A 15963-nucleotide genomic window follows, 5' to 3' on the forward strand; every position below is an offset into this window, starting at 1 on the left:
GAATTTTCAACAAAACAAAAAAACAAAAAACCCCACCACTGATTCCTCACATACTTCCTAAACTGTTGTACAACATTTCCCATCTTTGAATTTAACAGCACACTGCTATGTATGTATTCTATAAGTACTTCAGGAATCACCAGATTGAAAGATGCTATTGGTACATCAAGGTTTTTAATTGTGATTTTACTATTTGTATACTCTAGTGACTCAATTTTTTCCACTTATGTACATTGCTATTAAATTTAGTTTTAATGTAGCACTACGCAGAGTACACTTTATCTTTATTATTTCTAGAATGTAAAGCAATTAAAACTGCTCCTTGCTAAATGAAATCCCATTATTCTTATTATATAAACAAGTGTTTAACATGCCAAATTCTTGGCACGTGTGAATAAGGTTTTAATGGAAGGAAAGCGTATGGTATAAAATTTGTATATATTGAAGATCGGTGGGGAACGGGGAGAGAGTGAAATCCTATGTAATGCATGTTCCACAAATTAAGTAGGATTGCTAAATTTTTAAATTGGCTAAAATATGATTGTGCTAAAAATTGCTCGAGCCTGGTCAGCTACAGAATTGTTTAAATTACCTAAGAACTTCTTCTGCCTGCCAGGCAGCATCTTCCTCTTCTTCCCAGGCGTTAGTATTTTCCTGCCAGGTATCCAAGTCTCCCAATTCAGGCTGAAAACAAAAGACCAAGAATATAATAAACGTACGCAAACCATCTCCCCACCTCATTTCCAGATAAAACTATGTTGAAACTCAGAAAGCAAGGCTATTTAGTGTTAAGGGTTTTATAAATCTGCTTTATGACAATATGGAAAGATCTTCTCCTAGTACCAAACAGGACTGTTTTGAGTTTCCCAACCATCCCCCCCAATTAAAAAAAAACCCACCCCAAAATCAAACCCCCCAACAAACCATACTGAAGAAGTGAGAAACAACTACTGATCTGATCACAGCAAAGACAAATATTGATGGAGCTAGTACCTCTTTCTAAAGAAAGCAGGCTAAAACATCTGCCTAGCTTCCAGAATTTTCTAGATTCTAGCAAAGTCCCCACCCACTGCTACTCATCCACATACTTCCCCCACTTTCCAATCATTATCTATCTTAGGTACTCATATGGCCTCAATTACGGTAACGTGAAGCGATGTGATCCCTGAATAAGCCCCTAGTGTATATGCAGTTATATCAGCAAAACTGCACTTTTACTATTATAGCTTGTTTTACCCTTTGGGGGGCTGGTTTTACTCTACTGGTGCAAAGTACAACTTTGCTGGTACAGCTGTGTCCACGCCAGGAGTGCTTTGCCAGTATAGTAGTATTCCTCTACTGATAAAATACTCCTAGTGTAGACGTAGCCTAAGTGACCTGTTGAAGGTCACACAGGAAGTCTGTGGCAATGCAGGGAATTGAACTCACGTCTCCTGAGTTCCAGGCTAGTACCCTTCCACCAGACCCTCATTCCTCATGACTGATGCCATCTTTTCCCCTTCCTCTCTATGCTGAGACAGTTTCTATGACTTTCTTATTGTTCCTCAATAGATATAACAAGAACCTTGATGTTTTCACCACTTCTCTTTTACCTTTTCAAGTTAATAACAGTTTTCACACAGACTGAAATTGGAACTCAATGTTTCTAGCGTCAAAAACCCCTACCAAATGTATGTTATCCATATGTACTTTTACAATTCAGTGACAGGTTATTACAAGCAGAAGTTATGCAAGAAATAAATTTAAATATTTATAAAAAAACCAATTCTACTATTCTAAAAAGGTATCACATTTATAGAGCACCTTATATCTTCAGAGTACTTTGCAAACAAGTTAATCCTACCTACACTCTGAGTTAAGCAAGTATCACCTCATTTTACATATGGTGTTATACCCCACATTTCTTGTCCTAGTACACCTTTGTTGTCAAGGCAAACATGGTCAGCAAAAGTGCATGAAGATCAATGCAAATTGTTTCTCTGCCCTTTCACTGTGGGATTAACATGTAATCTCCAAAAAACCTAGAGCTCTCTGGTTTAGGAGATATGGTAACAGTCAGGATGTATCTCAGGGCAGGTCTTCACTACGGGGGGGGGGGCCGATTTAAGATACGCAAATTCAGCTACGCGAATAGCGTAGCTGAATTCAACGTATTGGAGCTGACTTACCCCGCTGTGAGGACGGTGGCAAAATCGACCTCCACGGCTCCCAGTCGACGGCGCTTACTCCTACCTCCGCTGGTGGAGTAAGAGCGTCGATTCGGGGATCGATTGTCGCGTCCCCACGAGACGCGATAATTCAATCCCCGAGAGATCGATTTCTACCCGCCGATTCAGGCGGGTAGTGTAGACCTAGCCTCAGACTAATTTCCAGCAGGCTGACTTGTATTCCCTTCTGCTCATCTCCTCTTTTCAAGAGCTAGGCAGACATCAGGCAGACAGTACTAATTCACCAATTCAAATTCAGCATCGCCTGCTCAAATAGCTCTTATTCTTTATCAACATTTCAGGTACTTTATAGATACTTAATATCCCACCTCCCCCGGCCAGACCTCTCTCTCTACTGAAGAGCAGACACACTGCCATATAAATAAGAATCAAAACACATAGCATACTTACAGACTGGGGAATAAAAGGAATATCTTGTGTAGCTGCTAATCTACTAGAAAATCCTGCATTTCCATCTGGGACCCCAAAATTTAAAGGTTCTCTTTTTTTAATAACAATCTGAAAGACAACATTGAAAAGGGGGAAAGGAGAAGAAGAGGGGAGGAAGTCAGAGTTTTATACCACCATTGAGAGCTAATAAGAGCATGATACTCTTTTTTTCAGTGCTATAATACACTACACCTATATATTTTAATAGACAAAATGGCACAAAACATCCCTTTAAGTAATTTAGTGTCCTTCTTTTATTTTTTTTAAACGCCTGGTAATTTCTTTATGTGCTTCACTTTTACCAGTACAGATAGACACACAAAGAAGTTTCTTCTCTTCTTGAAAGGCAGGTCAGTAAATGTAACATGGTGACTAAAAACAACGAGGAGTCCTTGTGGCACCTTAGAGACTAACACATTTATTTGGGCATAAGCTTTTGTGGAATATAACCCACTTCATCCGATGCATGGAGTGGAAAATACAGTTAGCAGGTATAAATATACAGCACATGAAAAGATGGGAGTTGCCTTACCAAGTGAGGGGGAGGGTCAGTACTAACGAGGTCAATTCAATTAGGGTGGATGTGGTCCATTCCCAACAGTTGACAAGAAGGGGTGAATATCAACAGAGGGAAAATTATTATTATTTTGTATAGTGACCCAGCCACTCCCACTCTTTATTTAGGCCTAATTTGATGGTGTCGAGTTTGCAAATTAATTCCAGTTCTGCAGTTTCTGGTTGAAGTCTGTTTTTGAAGATTTTTGTTGAAGAATGGCGACTTTTAAGTCTGTTATTGAGTGTCCAGGAAGACTGAAGTGCTCTCCTACTGGTTTTTGAATGTTACAATTCTTGATGTCTGATTTGTGTTCACTTATTCTTTTGCGTAGAGACTTTTCAGTTTGGTCAATGTGCATGGCAGAGGGGCATTGCTTGCACATGATGGCATATATCAGATTGGTAGATGTGCAAGTGAATGAGCCCTTAATGGTGTGGCTGATGTGGTTGGGTCCTATGATGGTGTCCCTTGAATAGATATGCGGACAGAGTTGGCAACGGGGTTTGACTAAGAGCATCATGTGCCTTTTTAGTGGCTTATCCTCATACAAGTTAAAAGCCTACACACATATTCTGTTTCTAGCATCTGAAATCCACAGAAATGCAAATCCCAATACAGGCCACCACTTTGTAATAATTCACCATGATACATCAGCAGGGTCTGAACCTGGGAAATTCACTACCAAATCAGAAGCCTCCACCAGCCAAGTGACTCCTTTAGCACAAATGATAGAAGTCTGTGCTTTTTGGCTGGAGGTTCAAAGTTCATACCTGCTGACGATCCATGGTGGTGGTCATTCCACAAACAATGAGAATCTCAACTTTTGAGTATGCACCTCTGCCTTACCAGCTGGAGGATTTCCACCCCGAAACCAAAGTATGCATTTAACAACACTACGTTTAACTACAAATATGGACCAACCAACCAACCACAAACTCATTTCCTGGTACTGGTAGAAAAAAGACAGAATTACCAAGTTAGAATCTTTCTGTGCCCCAGCTGTCACCAGCACAAAGCAATGGGACCCAAATACCCCAGAGATGTTAAGGAAAAGGAAAAAAGAGGCAAGTTAAACAGATTCAAGCCAAGCTATTGATTACATCACCAAATAAACAGAGCTAGGAAGAAAAAGCATGTATTCCTCTTTTCATGTTTCTCAAGGATGTGTCAGGAAAGGCCTACCAAGATATGGGGAGTTCCCCAAGTACTGTCCAGAAGACACGTCACCATTTGCAGAAGAAAGCAAACTGAAACAACAGAACTTTGGGTATGTCTACATTCAAGCTGGTGTAATTTCCAGCTGGAGGAGACATATCTATGCTAACTCTGATCAAGCTAGCGTGCTAAAAATAGAAGTGTAGAATCAGCGTGAGGGAATAGCAGCTATGAGTAGGTACTTAGTGTCTTGGAGGGATCATACTAGGGGGAGCTAGCTCCTTACTCTGCTTGTGCTGCCACAGCTACACTTCTATTTTTATGTATGTTAGCTCGATTGGAGCTAGTACAGGTGACTTCAAGATGGAAATGACACCTTCCAGGTCGAATGTAGACATACCCTTAGAGAATGTATTGACAGTATTGTCAAGTGCAGTTTTGTGCAGTTCTTCAACTGAAACACCTCCGTTTTTATCCCAGGAGACTGATGTGGATCTAGTCAAATATTTTATGTTAATGTAAGAAAGGCCCAGCCAGCTTGTATGGTTTTGATATGCAGTTTTATCATATTAGCTAACAAACCTAACCACTGGGGCAGAACAGAGTATTTACGAAGACGAATAATTACTCAAAATAGCAGTGCAGCCTCTTTATAGTTTATAATTAGGGTTGTCAAGCAATTAAAAAAATTAATCGTGAGTAATCGTGCTATTAAACAATAATAGAATACCATTTATATAAATATTTTGGGATGTTTTCCACATATATTAATTTCAATTACAAACACAGAATAGAAAGTATACAGTGCTCACTTTATATTTATTTTTTATTATAAATATCTGCACTGTAAAAATAAAATAAATCATATTTTTCAATTCACTTAATACAAGTACTGCAGTGCAATCTCTTTATCAAGAAAGTGGAACTTACAAATGTACAGTTATGTACAAAAATAACTGCATTCAAAAATAAAACAATGTAAAACTTTAGAGCCTACAAGTCCACTCAGTCCTACTACTCGTTCAGCCAATCGCTCAGACAAGTTTGTTTACATTTGCAGGAGATAATACTGCCTGCTTCTTGTTTACGTCACCCTGAAAGTGAGACTAGGCGTTCGCATGGCACTGTTGTAGCCGGCGTTGCAAGACATTTATATGACATATATGCTACAGATTCGTATGCCCCTTCATGCTTTGGCCACCATTCCAGAGGACGTGTGTCCATGCTGATGATGGGTTCTGCTCAATAATGATCCAAAGCTGTGTAGACCAACGCATGTTCATTTTCATCATCTGAGTCAGATGTCACCAGCAGAAGGTTGATTTTCTTTTTTGGTGGTTCGGGTTCTGTAGTTTCCACATCAGAGTGTTGCTCTTTTAAGACTTCTGAAAGCATGCTCCACACCCCGTCCCTCTCAGATTTTGGAAAGCACTTCAGATTCTTAAATCTTGGGTCGAGTGCTGTGGCTATCTTTGGAAATCTCACATTAGAACCTTCTTCCCGTTTTGTCAAATCTGCAGTGAAAGTGTTCTTAAAATGAACATCATGCTGGGTCATCATGTGAGACTGCTATAACATGAAATATAGGGCAGAAGTTGGGTAAAACACAGGAGACATACAGTTCTCCCCCAAGAATTTCAGTCACAAATTTAATTAACGCATTATTTTTTTAACAAGCATCATCAGCATGGAGCATGTCCTCTAGAATGGTGGCCGAAGCATGAAGGGGCATATGAATCTTTAGCACGTCTGGCACTTATATACCTTGCAATGCCAGCTACAAAAATGCCATGCAAACGGCTGTTCTCACTTTCAGGTGACATTGCAAATAGGAAGCGGGCAGCATTATCTCCCGTAAATGTAAACAAACTTTTTTCTCTTAGCGATTGGCTGCACAAGAATTAGGACTGAGTAGACTTGTAGGCTCTAAAGTTCTACATTGCTTTGTTTTTGAGTGCAGTTATGTAACAAAACAAAAAAAACAAATCTACATTTGTAAGTTGCGCTTTCACGATAAAGAGATTGCTTTGGTACTTGTATGAGATAAATTGAAAAATACTATTTCTTTTATAATTTTTATAGTGTGAATAATTGTAATAAAAATAATATAAAGTGAGCACTGTACACTTTGTATTCTGTGTTGTAACTGAAATCAATATATATGAAAATGTAGAAAAACATCCAAAATATTTAATAAATTTCAATTGGTATTCTATTGTTTAACAATGCGATTAAAACTGCAATTAATTTTTTGAGTTAATCTTGTGAGTTAACTGCGATTAATCAACAGCCCTATTTATAATACAACTTCTGTATTAGACAGGCATGTCTGGAACTGTATATTTTCATCACAGACACAAATCTCTCATTAACTAAAATATTTGTGCACAAATCTCTCGATACCCATTACTGAAAAATGTATTTCAGTATCACTCCACGCCACCCACGCTTCCCAGAATATACTCTGATTAAGGGACTTTCAAGTCACTGCTTGAATTTAAAAAACAGTAGAACATACCCACCTGGATTTCCTTGATGGAATAAGTTCTCCCTCCCACCTCACCTTCTTTGACAAAAGCAAGATTAGCCCATAACTTCCTATCTCTTCTCAGTTCCACATCAGAAAGCAGAATAAAACTGATGGAGAGAAGCACAATGCAAATAGATATCTAATACTCCTGGGGTAATTCTGCACCACTGCGCAATGCAGAATTTTACAGAAATTAATGGTGCAGAGATGTTGGCTGCCACTAGGGACCGCTGTACCTGGCAGAGCCCAGCTTGCAGACAGAAGACAAGGGTGGGGGGGGTGGGGGAGGGAACTGGAGGGTTCCCAGCAGCTGCAGTTTTCAGCACACCCTGAAGAAAGGAGGGCAGCAGCATGTGGGAAATGCCGTGCAAGTCCAGGACCCAGCATCAGGCTGTTTCTCCCTCTGGATCCCTGAGCTCTAGGAGTGTAGGGGGTGTGAGTGTCTGGGCTGGGGGTGGACGCCCTGCAGCTGATCTCGGAGGGGGGGGGGGAATAATAGGGTGAGAATGTCTGGGCCGGGGGGCCCCCACAGCTGGGCTCTGGAAGGGTAGGGGGTGAGAGTATCTGGGCTGTGTCTCGGCTCTAGGAGAGGAGGGGGTGAGAGTATCTGGGACGGGGGTGTGTGTAGCTGGGCTCTCGGGGGAGGGGATACGAATGTCTGGGCTGGGAAGGGCCCCATGGCTGGGCTCTGGGAGGGAGGGGGTATGAGTGTCTGACCCCCAGCCTGGGCTTTGGGGGGGGGGGGGGAGGGGAAGAGAAGGGGCAGAGAAACAGGAACTGAGTTTCTTTAACTTTCTACTCCCAGGGGAATTGTGTGTGTGTGTGTGTGTGTGTGTGTGTGTGTGTGTGTGTGTGTGTGTGTGTGTGTGTGTGTGTGTGTGTGTACTGTTATAGACATATTTGCTGACAGGAATTTTGAAATAAATTACTAAAATAATTGAAACTGGCATGATTATAGAGTGTTATTTTGACAAATAAAATTTGCAGAATTTTAAAATACTATGTGCGGAATTTTAAATGATTTGGCGCAGAATTCCCCCAGGAGTAATCTAAGTCCCCAAAACACATCAGCTAGGGCATCCAAATTAGATACCAGAAATGGGGCTGCTGAATTTTTGCCTGAAAGCCCTGCTATTTATAATTGACCTACAAATTATTTCAAATTTCATAAATTGATTTAATAAGTGTATTTGCATGACTGAAACCTACTTTCTGTGTTTTCCTTATAGTTGGCGTCATGTCCTTAAAATAATCGGGCTCCAGTTGTTCTGAAGCATTCTGTTGTGTGGCTACATTCCCATTACCACCGTCAATCTTCACACTGGTTGGTGCTTCTTCATCCCATGAAGTCCAATCTTCTACTTCAGACTGAATACAATTGAACAACATCACTTTAGCATTTGACTTGTAAGTGAAAGATTATAACATATTTTACTGGTTCAACAGGGTTAGTAGAATTGCTGTTTTACTCCACATCACCCAGCCCTTTAGAGACATTACCTGTTTAGGAACAGATGAATAATCCACTGTAGTTGGCAAAGTTATTTGGTCTCCACTTAACTTTCGTCCTCTTCCAGACCTGAAAGAGAAATGTAGGATTCCTCCAAGGTCTGAGAACATGAGCACTACATTAGAAAGAAAAGAGCTGCTGAAGGCTAAATGAGCTACTGGAAGAAAGGAACCTGATGAAAATCATGGCTAAAATCAATAACTAACAGAAATAACCCAAGAAGTAGTTCTAATACAATGTTGATAATAGGATTAAAAGGGGACTCACTAAACAAAGTTAATATTGAAAACAATTTTTTTTCAGTTTAATAATTTAAGGTGATGTTAGTAAGAAAATTTTAGAAGTTCAGTTTACTTTCCACTATTTATATTCTTGCTTTACACATTTTGCATTTCTCTCAGCTTGGACAATGGAATTTATGATCAATTTCACTTTCAAATTCTCAGTGCTTCAATGTTTGGGTTGCGAACACTGCAGGCTATGTTAGTTCAAGACAACTTTTCCCTTAGAATTTTTTTTTTTTTTTTAATTCCTTGGAAACACTTCTGTAGCTTTTAGGTTTTATAAAAAGGTTTGAATTTTACAAATTTATATTTTGAGCTAACAGTTTCCCTGTAATGTGATAACTTAACAAAATAGAGAATACTGCTAGATTTCTAATGTGAGGGATAGGTAGGACAGGATTATATAAGATTCACCACTGCTATTCAACATGTACCACCATTTTGAGTATTGCAGTTTTATCCATCATACCAGGAAATTTCCTTAGAAGACAGAATGAAAAACTGTGACCATTTGGGGTTCAACCCATACAAGTGAGAGATTGTGTCAGCACCTGCCCTGTAACCCTGGATGCCTTATGTGTTCTGTTGCTGTGGCTTACTGCCCAGATACCAACAGCTAGCAGACAAGCATGCAGTTCCCTTGAGGTCTGTGTGCTGTGCAGCCCTAGATCAGCAAACTGACCCCAGCAGCCCGCCTACAACACAACAGCCCTACCCTGGTCTGCACCAGCCTGGGTTACTACTTGCAGGGTGACCCCAACACACCCCCAGTCCTAATTTTCCCCAAAACCATCAGCCCTGAAGTGCCCAGTCCTCTACTGGAACACACAGAAGTAAAAAGGTTTGTTGTCCCTTTAAAGAGACAAAAGCACAGCTTATTATTTTAACTGGCATTAACAATCACCAATTCAAACACACCACTGGAATAGTTTAAGATTAAAAGTAAAACAAGTTTATTTACTCAAAAGTGGTTTTATGTAAGTTCAAGTACAAGTAAATAAAAGCAAAACACACTTTCTGGTGGCTAAGATCTAACTCAACAAGCTACAACCTTTGTTCAAGGAAGATTTCTTACCAATCTTTCCTCCTTCCAGCCAGGGCTTTCTCTTAGTCAGGAACTTCCACAAAAGTACAAGGTGCTGGTTTCCTTGTCTTCCTAGGTGAAAGATGCCAAAATGGCTTTCTGTCTCTGCTTATCTCTCTCAAAATTCATTGACCCTGTTCCAAGAAGCATGAAGATCTCATCCTGTTCTTCTCATCCCCCTATGTAAATGGTGTGCCCATTGTTTTGATTCCACCATTCTTAATTTACATAGAAGACAGATAGCTGCCTTCTCTCCAGTCTGGGGAAAAAAACATTTCTCTCCCTTTGTTTGATCAGACTTTAAAACATAATAGTACCGAGGATCCATAATTCCTCATATAGTGTTCACAATGATCTTTGTCACCAGTTCACATATGATACTTTACATGACCCATTTTATATACAGATTATAACAGTGAGTTGGGGTATGCTGGGCTGGTCAGGTCAGCTGAAACTCACTGCTGAATACCAGGGAATCCCTTGCCATCTGGCATTGAGGTTCTCATAGGGTCACACCTCCCCCCTTACAAAACTGCAGGAGGGTTAGCCACAGGCTGACTCAGAGGAAGCAGGTCAGAACCCTCGTTCCTGGACAGGGCATCTGCCATATTTTCTCTCCCCACCCCATATAGAAAAAAAACGCTATTTTGTCTCCTTTGTCTGTTAACAGTCTCCAAGATATAATATCAGACAGTATCCATAATTTCACTTACAGTGCTGTTACAAACATTACAGTGATATTAATGACCAGTGTGTTATTAGATTTCAAATGACATATTACATGTCACCTTAAATAAATATCATAACACCAAAGTGTGAGACGTAGTGAGTATGTCAGGTCTGACGAGAGTTGCTGACACAGAGTAGTGAACCACCAGTGGGCCTCTATTTCACAGGAACTAATGCCTTACAAGAACCTAGCAGGAAACTAACGTTCCAAATGCATGCCTTGCATAAACTCTCTCTTTAAGAATGCCAATAAATCAAGTTAGGACAAATACACTGTGGCTGATACAATATGTGATACAATATTATTTGGAGGGCTTGGTTTTTTTAATAAAATGACTGAACTTGTCAGACATGTATCAAACTCATATCTTCCAACAGCACAATCATCCACAGTACAATCATTCAATGGGTCTTGTCTACTCTAGGATATTACCACAGCTGTAGTTTCACCATTGGAAGTTACAGTTTAGACAGAGTTCCAGCTTTTTCAACACTGTCATCTAACTCTGCTCTGATTGTCTATATGGCGATTTAGCGCACAGCAAGCTGGGATGTAAGTCTATAGCACAGCAGCTGGTGTGCACTAGCTGGCCAGGTGGACACTGCTGCCACACACTAGAAGTTCTATAGTGTGCTCTGATCTACTGCTGTCTGAAACTTCTATTGCATGGCTCTCAACCTTTCCAGATTACTGTACCCCTTTCAAGAATCCGATCTGTCTTGTGTACCCCCAAGTTTCACCTCTCTTAAATACTTACAAAATCAGACATAAAAATACAAAAGTTTCACAGCACACTGTTACTGAAAAACTGCTTACTATCTCATTTTTACCATATAATTATAAAATAAATCAATTGGAATATAAATATTGTACTTACAGTGTATACTATACAGAGCAGTATAAACAAATCGTTGTCTATGAAATTTTAGTTTGTACTGACTTTGTTAGCGCTTTTTATGTAGCCTGTTGTAAAACTAGGCAAATATCTAAATGAGTTGATGTACCCCCGGAAGACCTCCCATTACCCCCAGGGGTACACGTACCCCTGGCTGAGAACCACTGTTCTAGTGCATGGCAGCAGCATCCAGATGGTCCCTTAGGGTACGTCTATACTTACCCGCTGGTTCGGCGGCAAGCAATCGATCTTCTGGGATCAATTTGTCTTGTCTAGACGCAATAAAATCGATCCCAGAAGTGCTCGCCGTCGACGCCGGTAATCCTGCTCTGCGAGAGGAGTAGGGGGAGTCGACGGGGGAGCCTGCCTGCCGCGTGTGGACCCGTGGTAAGTACCTTTAAGTTCGAACTAAGATACTTCGACTTCAGCTACGTTATTCACATAGCTGAAGTTGCGTATCTTAGTTCGAACTGGGGGCTTAGTGTGGACCAGCCCTTAGTGTGCAGCAGACTGGCGTGCTATAGATTCACATCCCAGCTTATCGTGCACTAAACTGAAATACAAACAAGCCCTCATATTTACACTACGGCCTCCACTGTTGCACAGTGAAGGCCGGTGAAGAATTATAGGTCTGAATTTTCCTTACACTGACAGTAAAACATGGGATGGTGTGGAGTATATCTTTGAGCTATATAGTCTTTTCTTCCCTTTTCCGGTTGAGAGATCAGTTTCTGAAATCAGCCATATAGAGCCTGAAAGCTTCAGCCCATTGCTCCTTTAGAAATTCTTTCCTAGTGCTGGATGGATAAATAGTTGGGGAAAGACCCCAAAGGACTCAATGAGCATTGCTCAGTGAATCCGCATATCAGTCTTAAGACCCTCACTATAATACATGACAGGCAAACTGGGCACAGACTGAGAATCCACTGTTTGTACCAATGACCATGAACTGATTAATTTAGTATTCTGCAGCCAATATAGAGGACATATTAGGGAACAGTCAAAGAGACAATCAAAAGGCTTACAGCCAAGGAAAGTATTTGCTGCTAGATTGAGTGCTACATGCTCAAAGTTTCTGTTTCTATCCTTTATATGCAGGGAGAATATAGGCAACATTTTAGAAAAAAAAATTGTGCTGTCAATTCCCACTGTAGTGTATTAAAATGGGAGACCACCAGCTTGAAAAGTTATCATGTTTTTAGATTGAAATGTATCTATTATTGGTACACATGCTCCTGAAATTACTATAATAGAAAGACTAGAAAATATATTTCTCTATTTTTCTCCAATTTGTTTATTTTATGCATGTGACCAGGGGCGGCTCCAGGCACCAGCGCAGCAAGTGCGTGCCTGGGGCGTCAAGCCGCGGGGGGGCGGCCTGCTGGTCGCTGTGAGAGCGGCAGTCAGGCGGCCTTCGGCGGTGTGCCTGAGGGAGGTCCACTGGTCCCACGGTTTTGGCGGCAATTCGGCGGCGGGTACACCGAAGCCGCGGGACCGGCAGATCACCCGCAGGAATGCCGCCGAAGGCCGCCTGACTGCCGTGCTTGGGGCGGCAAAAAACAGAGCCGCCCCTGCATGTGACAGCATTATGCATGTAATCAGTTCCACTATTTTGTTGATAGTCATTTGCATTACTGATGTCCTGATCTGGAGAGTTCACATGTGTACCTTTCTCTAGGCACTGCAGGAGAGCATTTACCAGTAACAGGACCAGGCTTGAAACTGAAGAGACAGCATCTGATGTATGAACAGAGAAAAGGGTGTTGGGGTGGGCCCAAATATGGTTAATACTGTTGTTCTTCAGTTTGCCCAAAAGACCCTTACGGACACAGCAAGAAAGCAGAAAGATCGCTTATAATTTCTTTTAAGCACTCTACTTGAAAAACCCTCTATGAGAAGAGTGCCTTTGTTTAAGTTAGTCCAGTTTAAAAAAAAAATCAAGTTGGTAGTACCCTTTTAAATATAAGCATTAACGTAACTTCTTCCAATGCTTTGAGCTCTCAGACTTTACAGTTAAGGTCAAAGAGCAACTCCATGAGACACACAAGCTCCCACATATTTGCAAAAGATCAATTTTTTTCTCCAGTTCCACAAGCTTTTTATTTTGGGAAAATAAGTCTGCATTTGAAAGAAAAATCTGAAGTCTTGCCGGGAGCTTCCCTGTTTAGTAGGCACCAAACACCACTACAATCTAATTTAAACGCCCTTCTAGACATACTTGTAAGTGATGGAAGTGCCCCCATTTTCCAGCTTGCGTGCATTGGATTTCCACCCGGCCCGCAGGCTCAGCACAAATCCTGAGGGTTTTTCCAATTGAAATGTCACTCTTGGATTACAACACTCACTCCTGCTGAGAAAGTAGGATGGAGCGAAGGAAGAGAACATTTAAAATGTGCTTCCACCTACACCTAAACTCAAGTAGCAACACAGTATTAAAAGGAGTGACAAAAACCAGAGCACTGGACTCTTGACTTATCAGTATTACCAATCCATCCTTAATTGTGTTAGTGCCTCTTCAACCATTAAAACTTTAAATGTGCTGAGAGTTTCTTTAAATGCTTTGGCCATCTCTACGATCATCAGTGTATGAAATAATAGTTCGGATGAATGGTGAGTGGCCAATCTAGCACTATACAGGCGGACCGCGGGTCAAATCCGGATGCCAGATGCCTTTTATTTACTTATTATCATCATCATCATCATTATTTTTGTATTATTTTCTCTGGAATCTGGACCTTGACCAAGAAATCTGGACCTTGACAAAAATAATTGACTTCTCCTGATGTATATAATTAAGTTTGGTTTATGGAATACCAACAAAAATCCCACAAAATACACTGACTCTCAGTAAAACTATGTTAGGCCTCAATACTGCAAAGACAACTGAATGGGATGGACTCCTGTCCCCATGCAGAGCCCCACCAACTTCAAAGGGACTCTACATAGATGCAGGGGTCCACATGCATGTTTCTCTTTGCAGAATCAAGGCCTTAGAATTTAAAATATGTTTACTAGAACTTGTACAGGTAGCTGCTCCCTACCATTCACAGCAGTTGGGTGCCTACGATCTGGGAAAACCCAGATTTACGGCTGCAGTAGCTTTCACAGTCTATTGGAAAAAATAATCCAACACAATGGTGAAAATCAATGCACAGGAACCGATGAAGAAAGCAACAGTGGTTTCACCTACAATAATGATTAATAAACAAAAACAAAACAAAACCCCCATAACCCAACAGAATTAAGGTTGTGAACAGACATTAATCAATTTCAATGTCACAGTTACAAACAATTTTTTTTTTTTTTTTAAATCAAGCTTTTGAAAGTCAGGAAACTAGAACAAAGGCTGAAACTTGATTGAGCACTTCCAGACTTTCTGATATTTAGGTGTTTTTATTTAAAGAGTACCATCTGACAGTGTTCCAACTCAATTAAAAAAAAATATAACTAATGAACATTGTTTTAAAATAACTACATATCTATTTACATCCTTAAGTAGCTTAAAAGGACACCTCAACTTAGGCCTCAATCCTACAAACAAACACATGCTTAACTTTAAACATATGAGTAGTTCAATCAACTTCACTACAACATGAGTGAAGTTAAGCATATGCTTTTAGGATCAGGGCCTTGAAAATCAAACTTCTCTCTGAAAGAATTGCACCTACTATTGCTACAAGTAGCTCCTAATCTTACTATAAATAAAGAAATTAAAATATGTTATTTCTCTATTTTTTCCTCTATGTTGACATGTTGTCAAGTATCAGGGGGTAGCCGTGTTAGTCTGTATCTACAAAAACAACAAGGAGTCTGGTGGCACCTTAAAGACTAACAGATTTATTTGGGCATAAGCTTTCGTGGGTAAAAACCTCACTTCTTTGGATGCATCCGAAGAAGTGAGGTTTTTACCCACGAAAGCTTATGCCCAAATAAATCTGTTAGTCTTTAAGGTGCCACCAGACTCCTTGTTGTTTATGTTGACATGTGTATGTGAAGGCATTTTTGTTTAGTTAATTTCCCTTCTTATGTGACTCTCATACAGCAAAAGGAGAGAGAAAAACACTTAACACTAAACAAGCTCTTTTTTAAACTGACTAGATTTTGAATTGAGGATTTCCCAAAAAGCTTTGGCCTGACATTTTCGTACTAGATCTTGTATAGAGTTATTTGTTTTGTTTTAGGATTTTTTTCCCCCAAACACCATTTTAAGTTTACCTTTGTACTGATTTTTAAAAAAATCATATATAATATCTTCACATACAAATTAAGGAATATATAAATCAACCTTCTAATCTGGGTTAAATAATGTGATCTATGTATAGACTGAGTAGGTTTACATGAATTCATGCATAGCAGAAGTGAGTGGAGGGATTACAGAAGTCTTTCCCCAGAAGGTAACCACTTCAATCAGGGAGAAAATGGAAGTTTCATCAGAAGCTCTACTCCTGCAGAATTCAGGAACATTTCTAGGCAAGTATTTAGCCATTTCAGGAGTTTTATCAACTTTGCAGGAACCCCAATCGTAGTGGCTCTTTGGTCCTGCTATAGAACCAGAGACTTTT

General features: G+C 40.2%; 1 protein-coding gene across 3 annotated transcripts in view; it reads right to left on the reverse strand.

Annotated features, from left to right (window-relative positions):
* The window catches only part of EBAG9 (estrogen receptor binding site associated antigen 9), a 48005-nt gene that overhangs the window by 7867 nt on the left and 24175 nt on the right, over positions 1–15963 (reverse strand). For 2 of the 3 annotated variants that reach the window (XM_065398533.1, XM_065398534.1), the window contains exons 3-6: positions 8399–8477; positions 8108–8266; positions 2619–2726; positions 593–684 (exon numbers count right to left, since the gene is read on the reverse strand). In XM_065398533.1, coding sequence (XP_065254605.1) covers positions 593–684; positions 2619–2726; positions 8108–8266; positions 8399–8477 — 438 coding nt within the window. The remainder of the gene's footprint in view (positions 1–592; positions 685–2618; positions 2727–8107; positions 8267–8398; positions 8478–15963) is intronic. The other variant, XM_065398535.1, reaches the window with a different exon arrangement.

The sequence above is a fragment of the Emys orbicularis genome, chromosome 2 (genome assembly GCF_028017835.1).
Source record: "Emys orbicularis isolate rEmyOrb1 chromosome 2, rEmyOrb1.hap1, whole genome shotgun sequence".
NCBI lineage: Eukaryota > Metazoa > Chordata > Testudines > Emydidae > Emys > Emys orbicularis.